Source organism: Notolepis coatsorum (genome assembly GCF_963971535.1).
Source record: "Notolepis coatsorum genome assembly, chromosome: 2".
In the NCBI taxonomy this organism is placed as follows: domain Eukaryota; kingdom Metazoa; phylum Chordata; class Actinopteri; order Aulopiformes; family Paralepididae; genus Notolepis; species Notolepis coatsorum.
Window position 1 is genome coordinate 183,695,087 of NC_140166.1, and position 25,587 is coordinate 183,720,673.

Consider the following 25,587-nt stretch of genomic DNA (forward strand, 5'->3'; position numbering starts at 1 on the left):
GTAATCGCTTCGAATTATTCTTTTTGGAGTACCTTCTGGCTAAGGTAAGGTATATTCTGTCTATTTTACCGAACCTGAAACATGTTTCTGTAACGATCACAGTTAACTAATTAGTCAGTAATGGACTATGAACAATGCCTGTCAAATGAGCCATACTATTGTCTCCATAGCTATAATACAGAACACGCGGTGGGTCTGAAAACATCGCTAAAATGGTCAATAACGCTGGCGCCAGGCGGTAGAGATGGGGAAAGTCGGTGGCGCTTAAAAAGTTAAGGTTAGGGTAAAGTGTGTGTGTGTATATGCGTGTGTCAGGGTTTCCGTTAGAAAAAATTGTTGCCGGCCTCAGTGTCGGGTAGATTTCAATCTACCGGTCAAATGAGATAAATTCCGGTCAGAGTTTATTGAGCTTAAAAACAATTGATAGGCAAAAGAATGACAACAAAACAAAAGAATGACATCATCAAGGCATGTAGATTTATAATATTTTTACTTAAAACTAGGCTACCTTTGCGTATAAAGTCATTATATTCCAAATAAAATAAGTCCCGAGACTCGTGCTGCTGCCGACTTTAAATCAAATAGGTGTCCGTGGGCAGTCGCCCGACATTAATAAACAACAGTCTGTTATAATCACATTTTTATGAGCTAACGAATTCCGTTATATTGGACATTTGTATTAATTATATCAAGCGAAGAACTGAGAAATTTGGCAGAGAGAGACGGCAACATTATCGTCGTGGGTTTGCGTGACAACTCTCTCCACCTCGCAACGACTTATTTGCAAAGAGTATGGCGCTGCAGAGCAGCTGATTCAGCTGTTATTGGCTCTTTTCTGGGGACCGCACAGCAGCGCCCCCCACCCAACATTGAATTGAAAATGGCTGAATTGGAGTACTGCTGGAATACTGCATTGTGCTGCTGCTGCTCCGGCTCTGCATCTTCACAAAAGTTCGCACACCCAGCACTAAGCTCTCGCTGACAACGTCGTCGTCATTATTAGAAGCAACGAGGAAACAAATGTAATGATCGTTTCGTTCATCGCATAGGCTATTTAATTTTAGCCTATTTTAATACAATTCAAATAATCAAATTGTGCTTAGACTCAGGGAATTATTTTCACCGGACATTAAGACCGGAGAGATTAAATATGTCGGACTTCAACAGATTTTGCCGGTCAAATACCGGTAATTACCGGCTAACGGAAACGCTGGCGTGTGTGTGTATGTGCGTGTGTGTATATGTGTGTGTATGTATGTGTGGGCGCAATCTCGTGTGCAGCAGGATGGGAATTAGGTCAGAATCACCATACTGTGTAGAATGATAAAATCCAGAGCCTATCAACTGGCACCGCCTCTACCCTCCTGTCAAGGTACATAGGTTATGTATGTATATAGGCAATTCAGGGGCAGCAGAGCATGCTGTTTGCACATGTACAGTACAGTACTCAGCACTCACTGTATCTGAAAATGCACAGAACAGATAAGCTGTTCTTTGACATGAAAAGAATGAGGGCGTGCGCACACACACACGCACACACACACACACACACATGACATTGAACACCCTGGGCACCAACAGGCCATGTGATGTACGAGACTCATGTCAGGAAAGCGGCCATTCATTAATATTTGACCCAAAAAAAATTATAATTCCATGCTTCGTTTAGTTTATTTCGGTGATATTCACTTTAAATAGCCCATATCGTTCATCACGTCTATATTCTGAAGAAGGAATGTGTGAGAGAACGCATAATGCGTTCAAGTTCAAGTGACGGCTGCAATCAATAGCTATCATGAACAAGACTTGCCCTGAAATACTGGAGATTAGTTTATATTTAGTTTAATATTAGAGTGTGTTTGCAGGTTAGCTAACCAGCATCCCATCCAGACAGACCAGAGAGACATACGCTACAGGATACAGGCAATCGTGTGAGAGTGTAGGTAGTCAGCTGGGACAACATAGCTAACGGTAACACGATAACCGAGGCGTTCAAATTCAACTTAATTTTGCCTTGAAAACTAGATTTCTTTTACAGGGATATGACACTTTGGGTTAATTTTGGGCCCTGCTTATAGCATTCAATATATACATATTTAACACCATTCTAAACAGAATTGATTTAATACTTTAGAAGACATAAGTAAATGTGAATGTGATCTTAAGACTTTTAAAGAACCTGCGGCCAAAGGACCACAGTCTGTCTTCTCTGATCCTTTGTACCTTCATCCTGTATTGTTTTGATATCCAGTTTAATCACCTGTACATTGTATACTATACTATTGACTTTACTGTTACATTTGCACTCTGGCTAGATGCCAAACTTATTTTTGTTGTACTGTACTTGTGCTGTATAATAACAATACATTTGAATCTAATCCAATATGTGTAAATCATCTGTATTATTTCTTAACTTTTAAATAAAGCTCTAAAGTTACGACATCAAAGTGTATCTGTGTGTTCATCAGTAATCAAGTGGTGATCTAGGAAATTTGCGTGTCTGTGAAAGTGAGAGAACGAGAATGTGTGTGTGTTTGTCTACATGTGTGTGTGTGTCTAATCACCACATCAAACATTCATGGGACAGGCCCATTAGAGACGGTGGAAAATTAACATTGCCTGAGAGGTTGCATAACACGCGCACACGCACGCACACACACACACACACACACACACACACTACTGGAAAATCACACACAAAACAGGAAGATGGGATGAGAGGAAGGAAGAGACAGAGGGAGGGGAAAGCTAGACTCAAATGAAAAAAGAGACCGTAGGGGACAATGACAAACTTGAAAGAGAGTGGTGAATGGGAAAAGAGAAGGAAGTAGGAGAAGACAATAGAGACCGACATGCGTGGCTCCACTGGGCCCTTTGTCTACAGACTCACTGTAGCGATCATCATCCACTGCTTACGGTCACTGACCATCCCAACATGATATTAACGAACCCCAATGTCCAGAGGGGGGGGGGGGGGGGGGGGGGGCACTGGGTGTGTACGTGACATGTGCGTTTCTTCTGTGATGGTGTCTGCAGTGGTATCCGTGTGCGTCTTTTGGGTGTGTGCGATACATATGATTATGTGTGTGTGCGTGCGATACATATGATTATGTGTGTGTGTGTGTGTGTGTGTGCGTGCATGTATTGGTTCATCCTTACTCTTCTCTTTCTCCACCTCCATGACTTGTTTCTTCCATTCGTCAAAGGTGGGGATGTCCTCTTTGCTGGGCACGGAGGGGTCCGTCTCCCTGGCTCCACTGCCCTCCGCTGCCTGGATCACAGATACAGAGAGATATGTCACACACACATAAAACTGGACAGAAAGCACTGTTCTTTAAAAGCATAATCCACAATCCATAAATAAACAAATGGGTAGCCCCACCGCCAAACATTTTTATAATAATAAATATACAATTTCATATTTTGAAATGGAGACATGTTATCATTCTGTAGTTGAGCTCCGACCAAGCTCTTGATAAAAGGACTAACACTAGACGACTAAATTAGCTTTTCATTGTACTTGCTGTATTTCATGCCTGTAAAGAAATGGTTGATGTTGGAAATGTTTGAAAACACCAGAGTGAAACAGACCTACAGTATATTCTGATTTTACATGGAGTTAAGAGGGGTTAAGCATATTATGGTTAAGGTTCAAAATAAGCGTATTTTTCATTTAGAGATCAAATTTAACGATACAATTTTTTATATTGTGTAAAAAAACTAAACAGATTGGGACATTAAGGTTATCAAAAACTGTACTCACTATCTGTAATATAGTTCATATTATGTTAATATGTTAACATCTTGGTGTAAAGATATTTAACATAATAATAATAATAATAATAATAATAATAATAATAATAATAATAATAATAATAATAATAATAATAATAATAATAATAATAATAATAATAATAATAATACTTTTTATTTGTAGTGCACTTTACATTTCACAATAAAATATCAAGAGTGCTACAGGTTAAAAACAAAGCAAACATAACAGTCTACTTGGACTAAACGTGTTTAACATAACAGTCTACTTGGACTAAACATGTTTAACATAACAGTCTACTTGGACTAAACATGTTTAACATAACATTATACTTGGTCTAAACATGTTTAACATAACATTATACTTGGACTAAACATGTTTAACCTGGTTCTCCTCTTGCTATAAACGGAGGAGGTGTGCGTGTTAGCAGCTCCTCTCACGTGCTGCTGCTGCTGGCTACTACAACACACAGCAGCCAGGCAGCCATTGAGCAGCATTGAGGTGCGTTGAGCCATGACTAATATTTTGATGGGTTACATAACAGCGCTGCTGGACCCCAGGAGAAAAGTCCGAGCCCACAAAGCAACCCACTCAGAAATCCTCTTACATAAGTAACCTAAACAGCCAAACAGACAGACTAGCTAGTCGGTGGGTCTCAGTTCTGATGGGGTGAAAGGTTCTCTACAGGGTCCACAGCAATACACAATACTAACCCAGACCTTTGCCCCGACCGATATAAAATGTATATTCCTGTAAACAAATGTCTGTCTTCCTCTCGTAAATGTGTCTGTCCCACTCCCTCCATCCTCGCAGAGAGAAACAGACCGTAAGTGGAGTTAGCATTTGCTGGCTGAAACATTCATGAGAGGGGGGGAGGGGGAGGGGGGGGGGTGAGTGTGTGTGTGTGTGCGTAGGTGTGTAGGTGTGTGTGTGTGTGTGTGTGTGTGTGTGTGTGTGTGTGTGTGTGTGTATCTAAGCTAATGTGACATGTAAAGCCCTACACCCCCCATTGCACTAATGTTGTGCGGCAGTCTGCTCTGCTCAGCTGTAACCACACTCTTATTAGTTTAATTTCTATATCGTCTCCTATTAAAAGAAAATGACACGTCTACTTCTGCTTTCTTCTTTTTTTGCTTTATGGATTCATATAGCGATTTTATCCAAAACACTTTACAGCCTCACATTCACTCACATTCTCACACCGACAGCAGAGGCAACCAATGTGAGGTGCCAACCACTTCGACACGCTGCCGGGGAGAGCGGGAATTTAACCTGGAACCTTCAGATTACCAGACGACCACTCTACCTCCTTAGCCATGGTCGCCCCTTTATTAATCCTTTGAGATTTTAGGGGACATCTCCCTGAGTGATCCGGAACCAGTGACGTTCCAGTTAAAAGGTTGCTCTCCAATCACCAGGAAACCAATACACTGCTTATCCACCACTGTGTCATCCAAGTAACTCACTCAGCCCTTATCTAATACCACTGTCGTCCAAGTAACTCACTCAGCACTTATCTAATACCACTGTGTCGTCCAAGTAACTCACTCAGCCCTTATCTAATACCACTATGTCGTCCAAGTAACTCACTCAACCCTTATCTAATACCACTGTGTCGTCCAAGTAACTCACTTTGCCCTTATCTAATACCACTAATACCACGTCCAAGTAACTCACTCAGCCCTTATCTAATACCACTAATACCACGTCCAAGTAACTCACTCAGCCCTTATCTAATACCACTGTCGTCCAAGTAACTCACTCAGCCCTTATCTAATACCACTAATACCACGTCCAAGTAACTCTTAAGTAACTAATACTATCAAGGTAACTCACTCACTCGCAGCCACTGCCTCTAGTGGCAGCTCTCAGGCATGCCACTTCAATGCTTCATAGCTATGACACTGTTTCTATGGACTTAACCCCCTGAGTTCCTGACCTGTTGTTCTTGGTGTGGGTGAGAGACATTGCCCCCCTGCTCCAGGTCAGACAGCCCATGGTCCTGGGGCTGCTCTTGGTCATCAGGGCCCGTAGAGGACTGGACCTCCGTCTCTGGACTGGAACCGTCCGGACCGGACTGGCTCTCTACGCCATCCGCGTCCACACTACAATACAGAGACAAGAGGGTTGGGGGTGGGGGGGAAGAGTAGAAAGTAACAGTGAGTGCACATGATCATTTGAGACAAACACCAGAACAAACAGAAGCATTGATTCCATTCATGCAACAGTATCCCTACAGTTAGTCCTTGGTTGTGGGCGATCAACACGAACGGATAAAGAAAAGAAAGCTTAAAAAAAGAAAAAAATAACAGGAGTAGAAGGAGAGCAAGGTCAGCGGACGATGGATGAGCGTAGCAGAGAGATGTGTGGCGTGTTACCTTGGTTACCTGCCTCTACGTTCTGATTGGCCTGCGGGGGCGGGTTCATGACTTACCTGTAGCGAGGGATGCCAAAAGGAGAGTTTTCACAGGTTGCCAGTTTGGGTGGAATGACCACACACATGGAGTCATAGAGCTCCACAGAGACAAAGCTGTCTACTGGGGGTTCATCTCCCGCATCACTGGCAACCTCTAGAAGGGGATCAGCACTGGCGACCCACACTGCACTGGGGAAGAAAGGACATGCCGTTTACCACAGCCTCCTAAGATGGAGGGCAGAGAAAGGAGGGCGGGGTGGGGGCAAAGGAGAGAGAGATGGGGATAATGATGAGGGAGGGGGCGAGAGAGAGAAGGAGGGAGTAATGGGGACAAGGAGAGAGATGGGGAGAGAAAGAAAGAGGGACAAAGGAGAGTTGGGGATAATGATGAGGGAGGGGGCGAGAGAGACAAGGGAGAGAGAGAGAGAAGGAATAAAGGAGGAGATGGGGGAGAGAAGGAGAGAGAGGGACAAAGGAGAGAGTAATGGGGACAAGGAGAGAGCGATGGGGAGAGAAAGAGAGGGAGGGACAAAGGAGAGAGATGGGGATAATGATGAGGGAGGGGGAGAGACAAGGGAGGGAGAGAGAGAAGGAATAAAGGAGGAAAGAGATGGGGGAGAGGAGGGGGAAAAAAAAGACAAAAAGAGAGAGGGGTAGGGAACAGCTATTGGGAGGAGAGGTGGAGAGGGGATCAAAAGGGGAGGGGGGCTGGGAACTGGGGTACAGAGTGGGAGAGAAGGGTTGGGGAAGGGGGGGGGGGGGCTCGCTGGTGTGGCGTTGATGAGCAGGACTCCATCCGAAATCTTCCGATGTCTGCGGCCATTTTGAGAAGAGAGATTCTGAAGTGGTCAGTCCTCCTGGGTTCCAGTTAAAGCTTCTGAACTGATCCAAGTCCAAATGTCCAGAATTCCATTTCCACAGAAGTGAAGAAGCTTCCATTGAGTTCCATGGAGGTGAACGTCCACGTGTCAACATGATAACGGTGTTGTGTCTGCTGCATGCAGGTATAGACAACGAAATCCTCTCAGGTGCCGACCAGTCCATGAATAGTGTCTCCAGAAGTTCCATGAATGGAGACCAAGATATCGGACTAACTCTCAATTTCTAAAATCAGTCTTTTTCTAAAAGTCAATTAGACAAATCAGAAAGATTTATCAAATAAAGTAAACTGAAAAGGAATATAAGTTAAGTGACACAAAATGCAATCAAACCATACACAACTATGATACGTTTGGTGTAGGGGTGTAACGGTACACAAAAACCACGGTACGGACGGTATGTACCTCGGTTTTGAAGTCAAGGTTCGGTACGGGTTTTCGGTACAGTGGGGGAAAGTTTGGCTTTCCATGTTCCATTCAGGGGTGATGTAGTGTGCAGTAACTAATTGTACTTGTAGGGCTGTCAACGAATATTCTATATTGAAATTAATAATAGACTTGTAAATTTTTTAAATAATAATAATAATTATATTAGATTGTGAGAAAAACAGTCCCCGGTGGGCGGTCGTTAGTGGTTAACATACCGTTGTATTCGTTCGGTACACTACACAGCCGTTCAGTACGGTACGGTACACACTGAAACGGTTCGGTTCGGATACGTGTACCTTTACACCCCTAGTTTGGTGTGACCGTTGGAACTGGTGGAGTAGGCTAAAGTTGGCTCTAGCAACTGAAAGAGGATCAGACGTGTTCTTAAAGCCTTCATTCACCCCTAGGTTATAATTTGAGTTGGATAGTCTGATAGTTCATCTGTAGTTAGAACCAACTTCTGCCTCATCGAGCCAGAGACCTATACAGGCCCCTGGACCGAGGTGTGTGAACTCACCCTGTGGGAGCCTGGCTGGCACTGTCTGAGGTAGGTGTGTGTTGGGTTTCTTCTGGAACTGGAACCGTGTCCAGGATGACTTCTGCAGCAGGAGGGGCATCGCTGGCGCTCTCCACCTGGCCTGGGGCGGGAGCAGGCGCCTCTGTGGAAGGTTGGCCCTGGGCTGGAGCTGAGGCGGGGTCTGGGGTGGAGGAGGAGGAGGAGGTGGCAGATGGTGCTGCCTGGTCCTGGTCCTGTGTGTGTGTCTGGAGGTCCAGGTCTGGCTGGGGGTCTGTTTGTGGCTCTGGCTCAGCAGCAGCAGGCTCAGGATCAGGCTCTGGGTCAGAACGCACGTCGTCCACCACCGCCTCCTCCTCTGGATTCACAGTCTGGACACAACACACACATTTGAAATGCTTTATTTGAACACACCAATTAAATTATATGCATACAGTTACGGTACATACGATTCAAATATCCCCAAGGTTCAAAATTGTTTTAAGACACAACAACACACACCTACTTGACTGCTACTATGATTGCGTGTGTGGTATGTGTTTTTAGTAAAAGTAAAAATAATAATAATGGTTTAATCAGGACGCTGTTAACTTCTACCCCTGGTTTTCCATGTGTGTGATGTTTAATTTAGATTTAACGCAAGTATTTAAAGTCCATCGTGTGCGACGACTGTGCGTGCGTTACCTGTTCATCATTGCCTTGGTGTGTATTGTGTATCGGTGGCTGCTCTAATGCCGCCTCCGGCTCTGTCTCCAGTCCCACGTCGGAGGATGTGTGTGCGTCTGACGGCCATTCTTCCACCACCTGGGGGGGGGGGGGGGGGGGGGGTTATATATGTCAGTGTTATACAGCCTCACACACCATAGCAGTAACGATCCCTGTTACAACATGTGTTCATGAAAGACAATAGCCTGTATAGTTTAACATTCAAAATAACTTTTCTGCGGTTGACAATCCAGTTGGGTCACATGTCCTTATAGAAGATGATAAAAGTGTTTTGGGGAAACAAAAGACAGCGTTATCACTTATCAGGCGACTGAGCGGTAGTGACATGGCTGTGTTGCTGCTGGAACACAAACAATGATCCTCTTCTTGGGAGCACGGCCTTCCTCATGTCCCGCTCATTCTACCCGACGCACACCCGACCCATAGCACCACGCACACCAACCCATGCATGCAAGTTGAGGGGGATTAGACACTTAACCATAGACCAGCGGTTCTCAAACTACGGGTCACGACCCAAAGTGGGGTCGCGGGTAGGTGACAGTTGGGTCGTGCATTGGCAAATAAATAAATATATATATATATATTTATTTATTTGCCAATGCACGACCCAACTGTAATGTTCTGGCAACATATTTTGGCTAAATATGCCTCGTTTTATAAATGTGTATTGATAACATAGTGCTGTAATAAAATTAACGTGTGCTTTTATTTTGATATTCCTTAATTCCACGTTATAATTATATTCCACTCATGTATAATATTAATATTATTAATATATTATTATTATTATAATTCCACATTGAAATTATGCGATACATTAAGTGTGGGGTCGCCAAGAAAAATCCTAAATAAAATGGGGTCGTGGTATAAAAAAGTTTGAGAACCCCTGCAATAGACTATTCTATTTAAGGCCTCCTCGCTCTCTGTTCTGACCTGAGATCTGTCCTGATTATGGTCTAGGCCAGTGTTTCTCAACTGGTGGGTCGCGACCCGGGGCCATTTTGAGTGGGTCGCGGATGTGTGTAAAAAAAAAAAAATGTGTAAATATATATATATTTTTTTATATACTTTTTTTTTTGCACTACCTATCTTTGTGAAAGTGGCTTCTCAGCTCTGGTCCAGCTGAAGACAAAGCAGAGGAACAGAATGGACATTGAGCATGACCTCAGAGTTGCTTTGTCTACCATCACCCCAGACTTTGAGACTCTTGTCAGAAGCAAACAACATCCCCAGTTATCCCATTAGTTCCCTGGGATGTTAAGTTAAGAAGTGTGCTAAGAAGCATATATTATTTACGGTATTATTATTATTATTTTATTTCATTGTGTTTTTAGCCCTAGTTGCACTTTTGTTGCATCCCCAGTTATCCCATTACCGGTAGTTCCCCCAAACTTACTGTAGGTATGTTATGTTAGGCTAAGAAGTCTGCTAAGAAGCATATATTATTTATTATTATTATTTAATTTCATTGGGTTTGTAGCCCTAGTTGCACTTTTGTTGCAACCCCAGTTATCCCATTAGTTCCCCCAAACTTAGGTCTGTTATGTTAAGCTAGGAAATCTGCTAAGAAGCATAATTAGTTGCACTTTTGTTGCACCTTTTTGTGTTTATTTCATGTTTTTAACAGTGCATGAAAGATTGTGTATTACTACAAAAATAATTTGAAATAAATCATAGTGGTTAAAAGATTTGGGTCGCGACTTAAAGGCCCACTTGCATGTTGTATTTTTGTTCAATAAACAATGTGACTAGGCCAACGGTGACTTTCATGAAGAGGGGGGGGGGGATTCGAAATTGACCCAGTTTTAGCGTTTTTATCAAACATTTTGTCCTCCCAACCACAACGCACATGGATATTTTAATCCATGGTTCATAACGTGCGTGTCATCTTAATGATGACGTCACAGCAGGTACAGGGCAGCAGGGGGCGGTGAGAATCACAGGCAGGTAGTGGCAGGAAGCAGAGAGCCTTCTTGTTACTACTAGGCTAGCCGAGGAGCTAGTGTCTGTTTCACCTAACACTATTGCTCCGTGATCATAGCCATTTATCTCTAAAGCTAACCACTATTTGTAAAAGCCACAACCACGTTACCATATTTGTAAATACTAATGTAAATCATTGTGTCATTGTACATAGTGTATATAACGTTAGTAGCTAGCTAGCTAGCTTGCTAGCCGGCTATCCCGAAACTCCTAACATGCCCCGATTTAAAATGGTTCTCTCCTCTTTGTATACCTTTGTCCTCACAAACAAAGTATTCTGCCAGGGAACTTATGGACACAACAGTAGTTATAAGGTGTTTGAGCTTGTAACGTTAACGTTAGTTAGCTATCGTGGTAGCCCCTTTCGTGACTGTGATGCACCGAGTGCTATCCGAGGGGCTACTATTGTGCTATCAACATGCCGTGACGTGTAGCTTGCTAGCCGGCATGATGCGTGTGCAGTGATTTGCCCCACAGGTCTGAGAAGAGGACCTGCACATTTTACTCGTTCCCCAAACTCTTCTACATGCCCCGATTTAAAATGGTTAACGACAGTAGACATAATGCTAACGTTAGCGGGGTAACGTTAACGTTAGCCAGAGCCATATAGCCAGCTTGGTACTATGACCCGGACGGGGATAAGGCATAAGGCGACAGCCTAACAGACCAATAGCTCTGCTGTACTGAACAACAGGCTGCCTAGTGGTACATGTAGTTCTTTTTTTACGACATTAAAAACCTTATAACTACCTTGTTTCAACCAAAGATGCAGTTGTAGCTGGTCCATCAAAGTCTCTCCGACGATTAAACCCATTTGGTCTTGTAAGGCGTCCATTTGGATCAAGGAAATAGCTTTCTGCACTCGTCAAAACTCCATTGTAGTGGATGAGAGGTAGGGGAAAGTTACCTGCAGTGACGTCACGGCACTGATAGCGTCTGATAAGCTTTTTGATTGGCTCCATACATGTTATTCGTGCGTGGACATTTTTAACCCTTTCTGAGTGGAATTTCCGGCGTCAAATGGAAAAAAATAAATAATGAAAATAGATACCAATGATGTAAACTACCCATAATTGAAGAGTAGGGTTTAACCTGCAAGTGGGCCTTTAATGAGGAAAATGTTGGGTCCCGACTCCGAGGCTAGACCAGTTGAGAACCACTAGTCTAGGCTCGGGGGCTGACCTGAGGTCTGTCCTGATTATGGTCTAGGCCCGGGGGCTGGCCTGAGGTCTGTCCTGATTATGGTCTAGGCCCGGGGGCTGGCCTGATGTCTGACCTTGCAACTGGGAAAGCTGAACTCTGAACCTTCTGATGACACAGAGCTGACCATGACCTACATTATCACCATCACAAGAGAAAGAGTATATATATGTGGCCGCCAACCATCTTTAACTATGCTAGTTACTATTCTAATCTTCAGTGTTTCCCACACATAGACTTTACTTGAGCGGTTCACATAAGTAAAAATAGGTTCACGGCAATTAAATGTTCACCCACCCAGGTATGTTTTATGGCTTGTTTGAATGTCGAGGTGGTATGGCAGCTAGCAAGCTGATTTAATGTAAGCCGTTTCATTGATAATTGTAGCTAGATAAGAAAGTAGTTTTGCCAGTCAGTTTGCTACTCTATGTTAACTGGCTAAACTTGCTTGATATTGCTAGGACACTAGCCGATTTCTCCTCACTTCTCATTCATTTTTACTAAACACTTTGATACTCATTGCTGGCCGCGGAACGAAGCACCTCAATCACGGTTAGCCACTCTGCCCCTTGTGGCGGCTCACAGGCATGGCACTTTGCTTTGCCTCTTTGACCCTTGTTTAGGTTTCAGACTGGGCTTGTCATTTCCCCCCCGAAATACTGACACTGCTTTCAGTCGTCTCACTTGCTTGACTCCCATCTAGTGAATCATATACAGACAGCAGCAGTCTCCTCGCCCATTTGAGGCTTCATGGACAACTGTGGAAATACTGGAAGCTTGTCCGAAATACACACATTATTATTGAATAAATTAAAATAAATCAAATAATAAAATTTTAATTAAAAGTAAAAAAGATATTATAAAGAGAACAATCAATTAAAACAAGTTTAAAAGGGCGCCCGAGTGGCGAACCACATAGCGCGCTTAGCCGCGACACGGCCGACCCGGGTTCGACTCCCGAACCCGTCGTTATTTGCCGAATGTCTTCCCCCCACTCTGTCTCGCATTCCTCCTCTGTCTCTCACTACTGGACTGCCCAGTAGAAATAAAGCGATAAAACGCCAACAAAAAATTATTTTTTTAATGGTTCATTTGCATGTTCTTGGTATCTGATTCTAGGGACATCTATGGATCTCAGGGAATGTATTCCCAGTGTCAGAAATATTGTGTATGTTACTAGGCTTGAGTAAATTGTAATGAACCAAAAGAGAATATCAATTCAATTATATATATATATATTTTTTTATCTTTGACTGTGAATAACACCATGCTAAAATTTACCAGACCTGAAAAATCGAAGCAAAACAATAACGGGAAGATGATTGAACAGAAGGTTTTGTAGATAAAGTACTGAATTCTGCCATCCGGACACATGCAATTTGAAATATGATTATAGAATATCAGGCCTATAAATTACCTTATTATGGCCAAGTCGCACATCTATGGATCGGGCCAAATCTCCCCTTTCCAATGGCAGAATTCAATCTGGATTTAGTATCACCACGCGTGATTCACAATTACAGTTACTTTTTTATAATGTAAATTTCTCCACAATTTTTCATCAGATTGCAACGCCGTTTTTTTGCTAGACGTTCACAGAAAGGTAGAGAAATAACTGTGTTCTGTATTATGGCAATAACGTTCAGGTTTGTGGGAGATAATCCCGAGAAATAAAAAAGTTAATCCAGAAGTCAGATGATTGACAGCGGCTGGCGTGAACTGGGTAGGGTCGTTTTTCTAAATTAGAAAGTCCATCAAAAGCCCTGGGTCTCTTCCTTTAAAAGACTACACTCACTTTTGGCTGCGCCCCTTCCTCCAGTCAATATGCGCCGGTTTCCGACTCAATGCCATGAGATTTCTATAATCATATATTTCACTAATAACAGTTACAATCATTGGTAAACAAACGTAATGCTGAAAATATACACTTTGACTGCTGTTTTGACAGGGTTAGGGTCTTTACTCTTGGCTACATTTGAAAAGAAAACGCAACATTAATTCATACATTCTGTAGAGATGGATTTATGGCCTGATGTCATTTGCGGTCCAGTAGCAGACCGCTCGGGCTTAAGAGGTTAACTCTGTGAGGCCAAAATAAAAAAGACATTAGCAACATCAGAGGCCAGAGGGTGGGACCTATAAACACATGAAGGGTGCCGTGACTGAAAAAAAGGTTGAGAAACGCTGGTATATATGGTGTGGCTCTTTGTGGTATGGAGTAATTTTTGTGGCTCTTAGTCTCTGACTGGTTGGCCAATGGCCACCCCTGCTGTAGAGAGTTCCACGTGGACAGAGAAATACACATCTATTTCTATTAAAAAAATAACTATATTTTTGTCATTGATTGATTGATTGATTGAAAACTTTATTAACAGATTGCAGAATGGGTACAATACAGTACAGCTCAATACACACAATTGTTAAGGGGATGCAGACCAGAGAAAGACTTTCGTCTTGTTTACATCAGGGTCCCCCATTTTCAATTCATCAGGACATATATGACATACATGACATACAGATAGTCAGTACTGCTACATCTATACATTTATGACATACCAGATTTGCAAATACAGTACGGTTTGTGATACAGAAGGAGTCAAGAAAAGAGAGTATATACATTTGACGTAGAAACTGTACATTGGAGGTGGTTGGGGGGGGGGCACACTGTATAAGCAAGCAAAACTGTACATTGAGGGGGGGGGGGGGGGAGACACTGTACAAACAAACAAAATTGTACATTGGACTATTGACAAAACCATACTATGTAAATGACTGTACATTGTAGGGGGTTGGGTTAGGATATTTACAGGGGCCAGTGTTGAATTGCAGTCTCCCGTAGGTGTCCCTTGAGAGAGGTTTTGAAAGTGGGTAGTGATCCACATTCCTTTACAGCTTTGGGTAGGGCGTTCCACATTGATGTGGCATAATTGCGAAACGTGGTTAGTCCCTTATTTGAGCCGAATCTGGGTTTAACATGATTTGTGGAGCTCCCTCTGGTGTTGTGATCGTGGTATTCACTGACCTTTGGGAAGTATTTTAACATGTACATGGGTACCTTGGTCGTGTAGTGTATCTTGTAGACCAGGCCCATTGCAAGTTGCTGTACTCTGTCGTCTACTCTAAGCCATCCTAGGTTGTCAAAGTGGGCAGGGGTGTGGTGGGTTCTAGGAGTAAGGTCAAGCAGTAGTCTGACCAGTTTGTTTTGAGATGTTTGTAATTTTGTTTTTAGCGCCTTTGAGGTGCTTTGGTACCATGAGGTGCAAGCATAGTCGTAGTACCCCTGAATGAGTGCTCCTGCCAGAGTCTTCAGGGTATTCTTGTTTACCAGAGAGGAGATCCGGTACAAGAATCGAGTTCGTTGGTTGACTTTTTTTATTACATTGGATGCCATTTTGTCACAGGAGAGATTAGCCTCTAGGATGGAACCCAGGTAGGTAATTTCATCTTTCCTTGTGACAATATTGTCACCCACTGTAACTGAGAAGCCGTCGGTCTTGCTGAGTTTGTTATTTGAACCGAAGAGAATGGACTCTGTTTTGCCCATGTGTAATGATAGTTTGTTATCAGCGAGCCATATGCAGATTCTGCCTAGTTCCGAGCTGAGGGTTTTTTCAACCTGTAACTTGTTCTTGTCAGAGACCAGCAGGGCTGAGTCGTCCGCAAACAGGAACAAGTTGCAGTCACAAGCTGACGACATGTCATTTGCATAAACAAGGCTGTCTATATGATATTTTTATGTGAATTTGTATCCAGATACCAAGGTAGTTGTATGCGACAGTTGATCTAATGATCAGTTGAACAGGGGGAAAGCCAAGCTCTGAGGCAGAGGAGGTGCTGGTTTCAATACCACTTGTACCAGATCCACATTTGCCTAGTAACATGTCAGCGCTTCACTCGACCCCTCCTCTCGAAGTCCAGCTTCTATGACTCACCACACACACACACACACCCCCCCCATGCTCATTCACACATTCTCAACAGCCACACCCCCTCTTTCCCTCCCTCTTTTTCGTAACAGGAGTCATTAGGTCATAGGTGTACATGTCCCAAGTTCCAGCACCATACCTTCTGCTTCATCAGCTCTGCTGATACTTTGACCACAGTGTAAATAGCACCGCCGGGATGGGGTAACCCTGGTGTCTGTGTAAATGGGACCGCCGGGATGGGGTAACCCTGGCGTCTGTGTAAATGGGACCACCGGGATGGGGTAACCCTGGTGTCTGTGTAAATACGACCGCCGGGATGGGGTAACCCTGGTGTCTGTGTAAATGGGACCGCCGGGATGGGGTAACCCTGGTGTCTGTGTAAATGGGACCGCCGGGATGGGGTAACCCTGGTGTCTGTGTAAATGGGACCGCCGGGATGGGGTAACCCTGGTGTCTGTGTAAATACGACCGCCGGGATGGGGTAACCCTGGTGTCTGTGTAAATACGACCGCCGGGATGGGGTAACCCTGGTGTCTGTGTAAATGGGACCACCGGGATGGGGTAACCCTGGTGTCTGTGTAAATGGGACCGCCGGGATGGGGTAACCCTGGTGTCTGTGTAAATGGGACCGCCGGGATGGGGTAACCCTGGCGTCTGTGTAAATGGGACTGCCGGCACACAGCGTAAAGGGTGTGACGTTTTGACGATGTGGTTCATTCTGTGGTGGTTATAGGTCTTAATCTAGCTTGTAGGTAATATCATAATCACTAACTATTTTCCTAAGTGGAGCGCTGCCCTATGCTACTATCCCCGCACCACCATGAGAATAGTGTCACAGTACATAATCCACAAGTCATGTAGTGTACCACAGTAGTGTGCCATGTAGTGTACCACAGTAGTGTGCCATGTAGTGTACCACAGTAGTGTGCCATGTAGTGTACCACAGTAGTGTGCCATGTAGTGTACCACAGTAGTGTGCCATGTAGTGTACCACAGTAGTGTGCCATGTAGTGTACCACAGTAGTGTGCCATGTAGTGTACCACAGTAGTGTGCCATGTAGTGTACCACAGTAGTGTGCCATGTAGTGTACCACAGTAGTGTGCCATGTAGTGTACCACAGTAGTGTGCCATGTAGTGTACCACAGTAGTGTGCCATGTAGTGACAGTGTACCATGTTGTGTCACATTAGTGTGCCATGTAGTGTACCACAGTAGAGTATGGTGCATTGGAAAAACCCATTGTGTGAGCGTAGAAGACGTAGAAGACACTCGACGTGACTGTAACTGAGGGAAACCTCAGTTGCCTTTGGAGTTTAAATAAAGGTTTGAAGACAACTGGTTTACATTTAGATTAGAGGGAGGTTAATGTAGGTTTGGTGAGACAGAGGCTGGTCTGGTTGCATGGGGGAGTCTCACACACCTGGTACTGCGTGGAGTCCTGCTCCTGCTGTTGGCTGAGAGAGTCTCCGTCCCCAGCTGGCTGGCCTGGACCAGACAAGCTCTGCTCTGAACAACATACATTATAACTGGGGTACCTGCAAGACAGAAGAGTAAATACATTAATAACAAGATCAATAGGACATAAAAACATGCAGATAACAGTGATGATGAAAAACATCATTAACAGGTGGGGGGCCGACGTGGGCGGAACGCACAAAGTCACGGCACTTTGTGAGCGTTTAGCGGCTGCATTTTTCACAGAACATATAAATTACCGCTCGAAAGATCTATTTGTTGCCGTTTGAGCGCCACCTCACTCGATCAAATCCGTGCCTCGGTTCTCGAGTTACATGATGATATGTCAGACGAGCACCTTTTTACACGCCGCGCATCAGATGACCACCCCGGACTCCGACGCTCCAGAACTGACAATCATCTGCTGATGGCGAAAATTAGAAGTGAATCACACTTCAGAATGAACGACCGTGGATGAAGAAATGGATTTGAGAGTTTTCTTTTTTTGTTGCTGGTTATACTCTGACGTCTCTCAAAGACCCATTTCTGAACGGATTCTTATCAAATTTGGACCTGTGGTACTGTTTTCCAGCTTATATAGATTTTATTTTTTTTTATTTATATTGCAACCACTACAGAAAAATGTGAGTACTCAAGTTCAGACCTCTGTTACTCTATTGCATTAGCACTAAAAGTGATTTTCCTTTTTTGCATTAGTAACTTCAGGATGTTATCTTTCAAAAGAGACCAGGCTCATGCATGTATAAAGATAAGCTTTGCAAAGAAACTAAGAAAGTATGCAGTCCTCAAGTTCAAGTAAAAGAAAATTGCCACTTTTCTGGGTGCCTGTTTAGAGGTTAAACCTTCTCTCCATCCCTCCCTCACAACCTGATGTAACATAATATCTTGTCCTGCTTGTGTGTAGGTGACACATATTTAATGTGTACAGAAAACACAACATGACACATGATCTCAGCCATGCCCATCCCTCCCTTAGACTAGGTCATGTGTCGCGCTGCTGCATGACATCATATCCTCCTCGCTGAGGACACTTCTTTCAGGGGCAGGACCGCATATATATATATATATATAAGAGAGAGAGAGAGAGACAGAGAGACAGAGAGACAGAGACAGAGACAGAGACAGAGACAGAGACAGAGACAGAGACAGAGAGAGAGAATCTAGGTTTCCCTGCTGTAACTAGCTAGTACTACCCTGCTGTATCTAGGTTTCCCTGCTGTAACTAGCTAGTACTACCCTGCTGTATCTGGGTTTCCCTGCTGTAACTAGCTAGTACTACTGTACCCTGCTGTATCTAGGTTTCCCTGCTGTATTCAGGTTACCATACTTTATCTAGCATCAAAGGCAGGCGCCAAACCAAGTCCACAGGTGGTGAGAAAAGGTCTGTAGCTCAGGCTGTATTATGTCTACCAGACAAAGGAGCTACTGTAGAAAATGCTGGTTATGCATGAGGCCCTTGGCCTTGACTGACAATGAGATGGAGGGACAAGGAGAGGGGAGAGGACACACCGTACTGGTGGGATACAGTAGAGGCAAGAGCATATATAGGTAAAGGGGCAGAGGACCAGATAGGAGAGAGGGAGAGAGACGCCTGGTGTGTTTATCTTATCAGAGGGGTAAAGGCTAAGTGATGTGGAGAGAATCAGGGTAGAGGGTCCCCAAGGGTGTGTATGTACAAGAATACACACACACGCTTATCGTGGAGCAGAGTGCAAGGCTGAATAGAAAGCGGGTTCTGTTGGAACATGTCCTCCCTGTTACACCTCACAGAGTGTGCTGCTGCTGCGTCATCATCATCACTCACACAGGTCCACGACACACATATATCTACCTCCCTTCACTTCTTTTACGCTTTTTACCCCGGCAGTTGATCGGCACATTGCTTCACGGTGGTTTAAGCCAACCCTTCATGGGCAGATTGAGTAGTCTGAACGGCCAGGTCACACACACTCTCGGCAACCCCGGGGGGATCAGTGCTAAGCAGGGTAAGCCTACTGTCTTCTTCAGCCAGAGCTGGTCAACCAGGACAAATCTAAACTGTTAAAACTCACTAAGCAAGTTGGTCCGGTCCTGGTGTGGATCAACGTCTCCCATAGTTGTTGTCCATAGTAGAGTGGGAGTCTACACTGACTTTAAAGCAACAATGTGTATTTTCTGTACTAAGAGAATAACCAAAGACTCTAGTCACCCAAACAACTGCCTCTTTGAACTGCTGCGGTCAGGCAAGCGCTACCGGAGTCTCATGGCCAGTACAGAGAGACTCAGAAGGAGCTTCTATCCCCAGGCCTTCAGGATGCTCAATGACTCCATGTAACAACCCATCATCTACACTCAAGCACACATATCCATATGCACACACTCACTTTTAAACACTCACCTCCTTAACACTCACTTTAGACACTTTAACACATTATATTTATTATTTATCTATTATTAAAGAGATTTGCACTACATTCATACCTCATTTGAAATTGCACCTTACCTCAAAGTTTTGTACCTAATCTTCTGCATTGCACCTCACTGTTTATTAATTTGTACTACTTTAGATTGTATATTGCACTGTATATTGTATATATGTATATTCCCCTTTACTTACTTACTTTTTTTAATGTATGAAGCACTCTCAGGGGCTCATACAGAACCAAGCATTTCACCGTAAAAGTACCTGTATTTTATTATGATATCTAATAAACAAACAAACTAAGAAACAAACTTGAAACTATTAATTAATCCAGTTCTGGAGCTTTACAAAGCCAATTGAGACCACCGGCACTCACCTTCGGTGCTCTAGCCCAGTGGTTCCCAAAGTCGGGGTCGCGACCCAAAGGTGGGCCGCGAGCAGCCACGGGTGGGCCGCGAGATGATTTAAAAATAAATAAATATTTTTTTTTTTTTTTTTTTTTTTTTTTTTTTTTTTTTTTTTGTCAGGCCACTGAACTTAGAAGCAGGCCAGGACAGTGTTTCTAGTTGTATTCTAAAATTCTATTCTATTGTATTCTCAAATGTGACTATATGGTTTTATATTAACTTAATAAATAAACAAAAACGAAAAATCTACTTATTTCAACGAACATTTCAAACTAAATAACAGATTATGCACATAAAACGCTGAAAACAACCGAAGCAACAATAGTATTTTAATGAGGCTATTATTATTATCATTATTTTGCAACAAGTTAGCCCTCTCATAAATAGCACATATAAATGAATAACTAACTTGAACTAACTTAATAGGATTGAAGTGATATTTGGCTTAAAAAATCGGTCGCCTGGCAAAAAAAAAAAAAAAAAACCCCGACGATGTGCATTGGGCCGCAGCTCTCTGACGCCTTATTTTCTGGGCCCCGGCCTGAAAAGTTTGGGAACCCCTGCTCTAGCCAAATGGTCTGGTGAGACACACCTTAGGCTACGTTTAGACGAGCGTTTTGTGAACAGAAACCGCAAAAGTCATCTTGCGGTTTCACTTTTAATTTTACGTTTAGACGAGCGTTTTGGGGTGGAATTCTCCGTGCAGACGACGCTGTAACGACGGAGCCCCGCTGTCACACGATTGGCGCATATGTCACATGACGTGCTGTGAAGACCCGCCCTACTCTGCCTCTGATTCGCAGACTGTGGATGGGGAATGTGATTGGACCAAAGCAGAGTCACTCGCAGACAGTGGGTCCACTCACGCCGCGGGACAGATTCTTGTGTATTTAACCCTTTCACTGCCACACGACAGCCTGTTGTGTGATAGTAAAGGGTTAACCTTCTGTAGTGTGGCAGTGAAAGGGTTAAAAGTACTGCCAATGTAGCCTTCAGGTGATCTCCGTTGAATATAGTCAGACATACTTGCTTTGTTTACGTCTCGGCTACTGGCGCATACCTGCTACCTGTGACGTAAGCAGTACGCGCGACCAGAGCCGTGACAACCCTTTCGTCATCGTTTTAACAGATTTATACGGTTTAACAGTTTAGACGAGAGCGCAAAGCTTTTGCGTTTCTAGGAATTCCACCCTGGAAGGTAGTCTCACCTTTTTGCGGTTTCACCCCGTAAAAACGCCGTTTCCGTATAAACGAAAGGCACATCCGAAAAAATATTTTTGCGGATTCACCTGCTAGCGTTTCCGTCTAAACGGGGCCTTAGTCGACCTTCTCACGCCTTGAACGGACAGGACGTGATAGTTTCTTCTTCCCGCACATTCGCTCTGCAAAAAGTCTGCATGTAAAACAAGGAGGCAGCAGAGCAAAGAGGCTTGTGGGAAATGTATTGCAAACACAAGAGACGGTACCACTTGCAGCCAGAAGGTTACAGAATTCCACATTGCCGCTTGATATACCATCGTGGATCCAGCCAAAGGAATGCCTATCTACGGTACTACAGGTCAATCAATTATTTAGTGTAATCTAATAGCATATTAATAAAAGTTGTGCATTGCAGCAGACTAGTATTGTACATGATTTGTGATTGGATGATAATAGATTTCAAATTTAAGTTGTGACACTTTCTTTCAAAATAATTGAATTCATAATGTCTGATTTCTCCAATTTGTACTGGAAATAATATCGTTCGGAATATTGGAATATTCAAAAGGTGGAAACTTTCCGCCTCTCTGCTACCCTAGTTGTACCATCAAGTAACTAAAGTATCATGATATGGTAATTACTTACTCCATATGTTCTAGACACAGATAGGCGCTGACATGTGAATCTTGTGTTAATAAACATGAAGGCCTATATATACAGTATACTTCACAGTATACTTCCCAGAAAAGCTATGTTTACAGCTGAACAACAGCTGCTGTCAGAGATCGTCACCTCCAAAGAGACACATACAGTAACACATACACACAAACCACCTGATTCTGAAACCTGAGAGGTTCACCTTGACAGGTCACATTGCAATGTCAGAAAAAGCCTGGACACATGTACATGGACATGTGCTTAATTAGCAGCCTGTCAGTCAGCCTCTTCCCAGAAGCATCTCACCTTCCGTTCTGTGTTAATTTCTATCTTGGAGATTAGATGACAAGATAAAAAGATGACAAGAGGACCAGTGACATTGACATGACATGACATCATACTAGGGATGGACTGGACTGATCCCGATACTGGATATGAATCAGATACCAGGCTAACCAGGTGTCGCTGAATTTCCCCTCAATACTAAAATCCAATATAAAGAAAGGTGTAACATGCTAGAAATCAAAGCAATTTGATTTGCCGATATATTTTGCACATCTCGCACATATCCCAAGGCTCTAAACTGTTTTACACACATTCACTTAGTTATTGAGAGTTAATGAGCTTGAATATGGCCACCAGTTATGTCATCAGAGGCCACTGAATACTTGTGTTAATTACAGCACAATGAAATTATGTAGATGTAAGAAATAGCGACCCCATATCCTTCATTTACATAATTTTTCATTGAGCTGTAATTAGCACAACACAAGCATTCAGCGCCCTCTGATGACATCACAGGAGGAGATATTCAAACTCATTAACTCTCAATAACTGTCGAAACTAAATTAATGTGTGCTTTGGGATACGTGCAAGATTGTGTGCTAAATAAACCTGCATTGTTTTTCGGCGAAGTGCCCCTTTGAGGCAGGGCTACTACATTTCAACAACCTCAGTCCTGGCTATCCTCTATCCTATCCTCCTCTGACGCAAGCGTCGCCAGCCACTACTATCCGTCTCGTCTCGAAAAGCACATCCAGCCGATGCTGCCGCATTCCCATATGCGTCACAACATACATGCTCTCCATAAGGACTATAGGACGGCCCCCACCGGACACCGGAGAGCCAGCGGGCACACGGTGTACATTACAGGTCAGGGACGACCCGGATGCTTCGAAGGCTTCCATCGTTGCCATGGTAATCAACCAAAAAATATCTGTATTCGAGTACTACGCCATGCCTCGCTGTCTGCGTGTGGTCATCTCGTTTAGACATCAGCATCAGTTATGACTTGTTTTCTGACTCACGTTCTGTTATCTGTAACGGGGTTCATCATTATCATAAACCCCCCCCCCCCCCCCCCCCCCAGCGAAGCTAATCATCGGTGCTGAAGCTTCTAAGCCCAAAGTAAGGTATTGGGGACAGTCCTAGTACACAGATACAGCCCTAGTACACAGATGGAGCCCTAGTACACAGATACAACCCTAGTACACAGATATACAGTGTAAATATGAACCCGGGGGAATATAGCCTCTGGCTAAATTTAGAGCCATAGCTTTGAACCATGTATCATTTCAAATGTCACGTACCATAGCCTAATGTGCGGATGAATGAGGCCTAACAAAATTAATAGTTGGTTTCAGGTTGCCGACCGACCCTGCCGATTTAGGTGCGACCCAATATATTTTATGAGTTTTTAGAATAAATTATATAAAAAATTTAAATTCTTTTTTTTTTTTTTTTTTTTTTTTTTTTTTTAAATAAAGTTTCATAGAAATCTTAGTCAAACATTTAGTATTATGGATATTAAACATGCTGGCAGAGTACATGCATCCATGTTGTTGTGAACATTTTAATTAAATAAATAAATTCCCTATCCATAGTCGCCGTGGGAAAGAATAAAATAAAAAAATTAAATAAAATAAATTCCCTACCTACCCATGGCCAAACTGACAACCAACCTGAAACCAACTATTAATTTTGTTAGGCCTGGGGTTATATCATGTTAGCAGCATGTTGTTTAGGGGGATCTAGGTCAGGGCAGTCAAATTGGGTTAGAGCAGCGGTTCTCAAACTACGGGTCGCGACCAAAAGTGGGGTTACGGGTAGGTGACAGTGGCAACTAATAAAGAAAACTCAGATAGAGTTTTCCACCTGGCAGCTGTGTGTATTTGCCATGTCTCGCCCCTTCATCAACGGAGGCCAACACACAGTATTCCAATACACATCTCACTACATCCTGCGCATGTATAATCGCGGGAGGGGGGTCTGGTCTTTTGTGTGTAACCTGGACTTGCAATGGATAGAAGCGAGTCCAATAGATCGAATGTTGTCAGAAGCCTTGCCGATTGGCCGCGATGAAATGGGCTCTACGCATAACCAGCTGCTATAGATTCAAGATTCAACAGGTTTATTCATCACATACATACACAAGACATATAGTGAAATGAACGTGGCCTTCCCCGCTTCGATTGTGCAAACTATCGAGGCAGAGTATTAAATCGCCTTTTTTAACTCAGAAGAAGCGCGGATTTTCCTTGCAGACAAAAACAACCCATTGGCAGAGAAATGTGCTGATAATGAGCTGGATTAAGACTCCGTTAGTGGCACTCCAGGATAATCAGGGGAGAAATACTGTATATTTTTAAGTTAGCATAATCAAAAAAGATGTCCATGCTGCATAGGGCTGTCTTAAATACTTCAAAGCTTCGAACGATGAAGGGATTCGAATATGGGGGGAAAAAATCGATTATGTATATAAAAAAAAAAAAAAAAAACTCTGCCTCTTTGTTAATTACAACAAGCAATGCGGTTTGTTATTTAAGATGAGGTCGGACTCGGCACTGACAGATTTGTGTTCATTGTGCTGCTTTTATAAAGCCTCAAATGACGGCTTACAATATTTCATAAAAGCAAAGTGTTTAGTTTGTCTAAGATTTTAAAAGGTTTAAACTTTACAGCACTGACAAAGTTGAACAAAGTGCTGTACAAGTCCCACAACATAAAAAAAAATGAATAATAATAATATTAAAAAAAAATTATTTCGAAGCTTCGAATTCAAATCGAATCTCGGCCCCGAAGCTTCGAATTCCAAAAAAAATCGAAGGTCAGCCCTAATGCTGCTTGCAGTATAAAAAGAAATGTAAAACTAAAGAGACCTGAATGAAACCGCACCATTGATTGATTGATTGAATTGATTGAAAAGTTTATTAACAGATTGCAGAATGGGTACAGTACAGTACATCTCAATACATACAATTGTTAAGGGGATGCAGACCAGAGAAAGACTTTCGTCTTGTTTCCACCAGGGTCCCCCATTTTCAATTCATCATAACATATATGACATACATGACATACAGATAGACAGTACTGCTACATCTATACATTTATGACATATCAGATTTGCAAATACAGTACTGTTTGTGATACAAAAGTGTCCAGAAAAGGAGTGTATATACATTTGGCGTAGAAACTGTACATTGGAGGAGGTTGGTGGGGTGGGGTTGGGTGGGTTGGGTGAGGGCTGTACATTGGAGGTGGGGGGGGGGGGGGGGGGTTGGGTAGGGGACACACACACATTTTACACTGTACATTGGAATATT

At 43.2% G+C, this 25,587-nt stretch overlaps 2 protein-coding genes across 2 annotated transcripts in view; both read right to left on the reverse strand.

Moving 5' to 3' along the window:
- Positions 1–3,268, reverse strand: part of suco (SUN domain containing ossification factor) — a 38,314-nt gene extending 35,046 nt beyond the window's left edge. The window contains exon 1 of the mRNA XM_084307346.1: positions 3,160–3,268. Coding sequence (XP_084163472.1) covers positions 3,160–3,181 — 22 coding nt within the window. The 5' untranslated portion in view covers positions 3,182–3,268. The remainder of the gene's footprint in view (positions 1–3,159) is intronic.
- A 2,422-nt stretch (positions 3,269–5,690) lies between these two features.
- LOC311223637 (uncharacterized protein) overlaps positions 5,691–25,587 on the reverse strand; it is a gene marked incomplete at its 3' end in the record, with an annotated part of 57,635 nt that continues 37,738 nt past the window's right edge. The window contains exons 2-6 of the mRNA XM_084308411.1: positions 17,265–17,379; positions 8,694–8,813; positions 8,013–8,380; positions 6,207–6,377; positions 5,691–5,877 (exon numbers count right to left, since the gene is read on the reverse strand). Coding sequence (XP_084164537.1) covers positions 5,691–5,877; positions 6,207–6,377; positions 8,013–8,380; positions 8,694–8,813; positions 17,265–17,379 — 961 coding nt within the window. The remainder of the gene's footprint in view (positions 5,878–6,206; positions 6,378–8,012; positions 8,381–8,693; positions 8,814–17,264; positions 17,380–25,587) is intronic.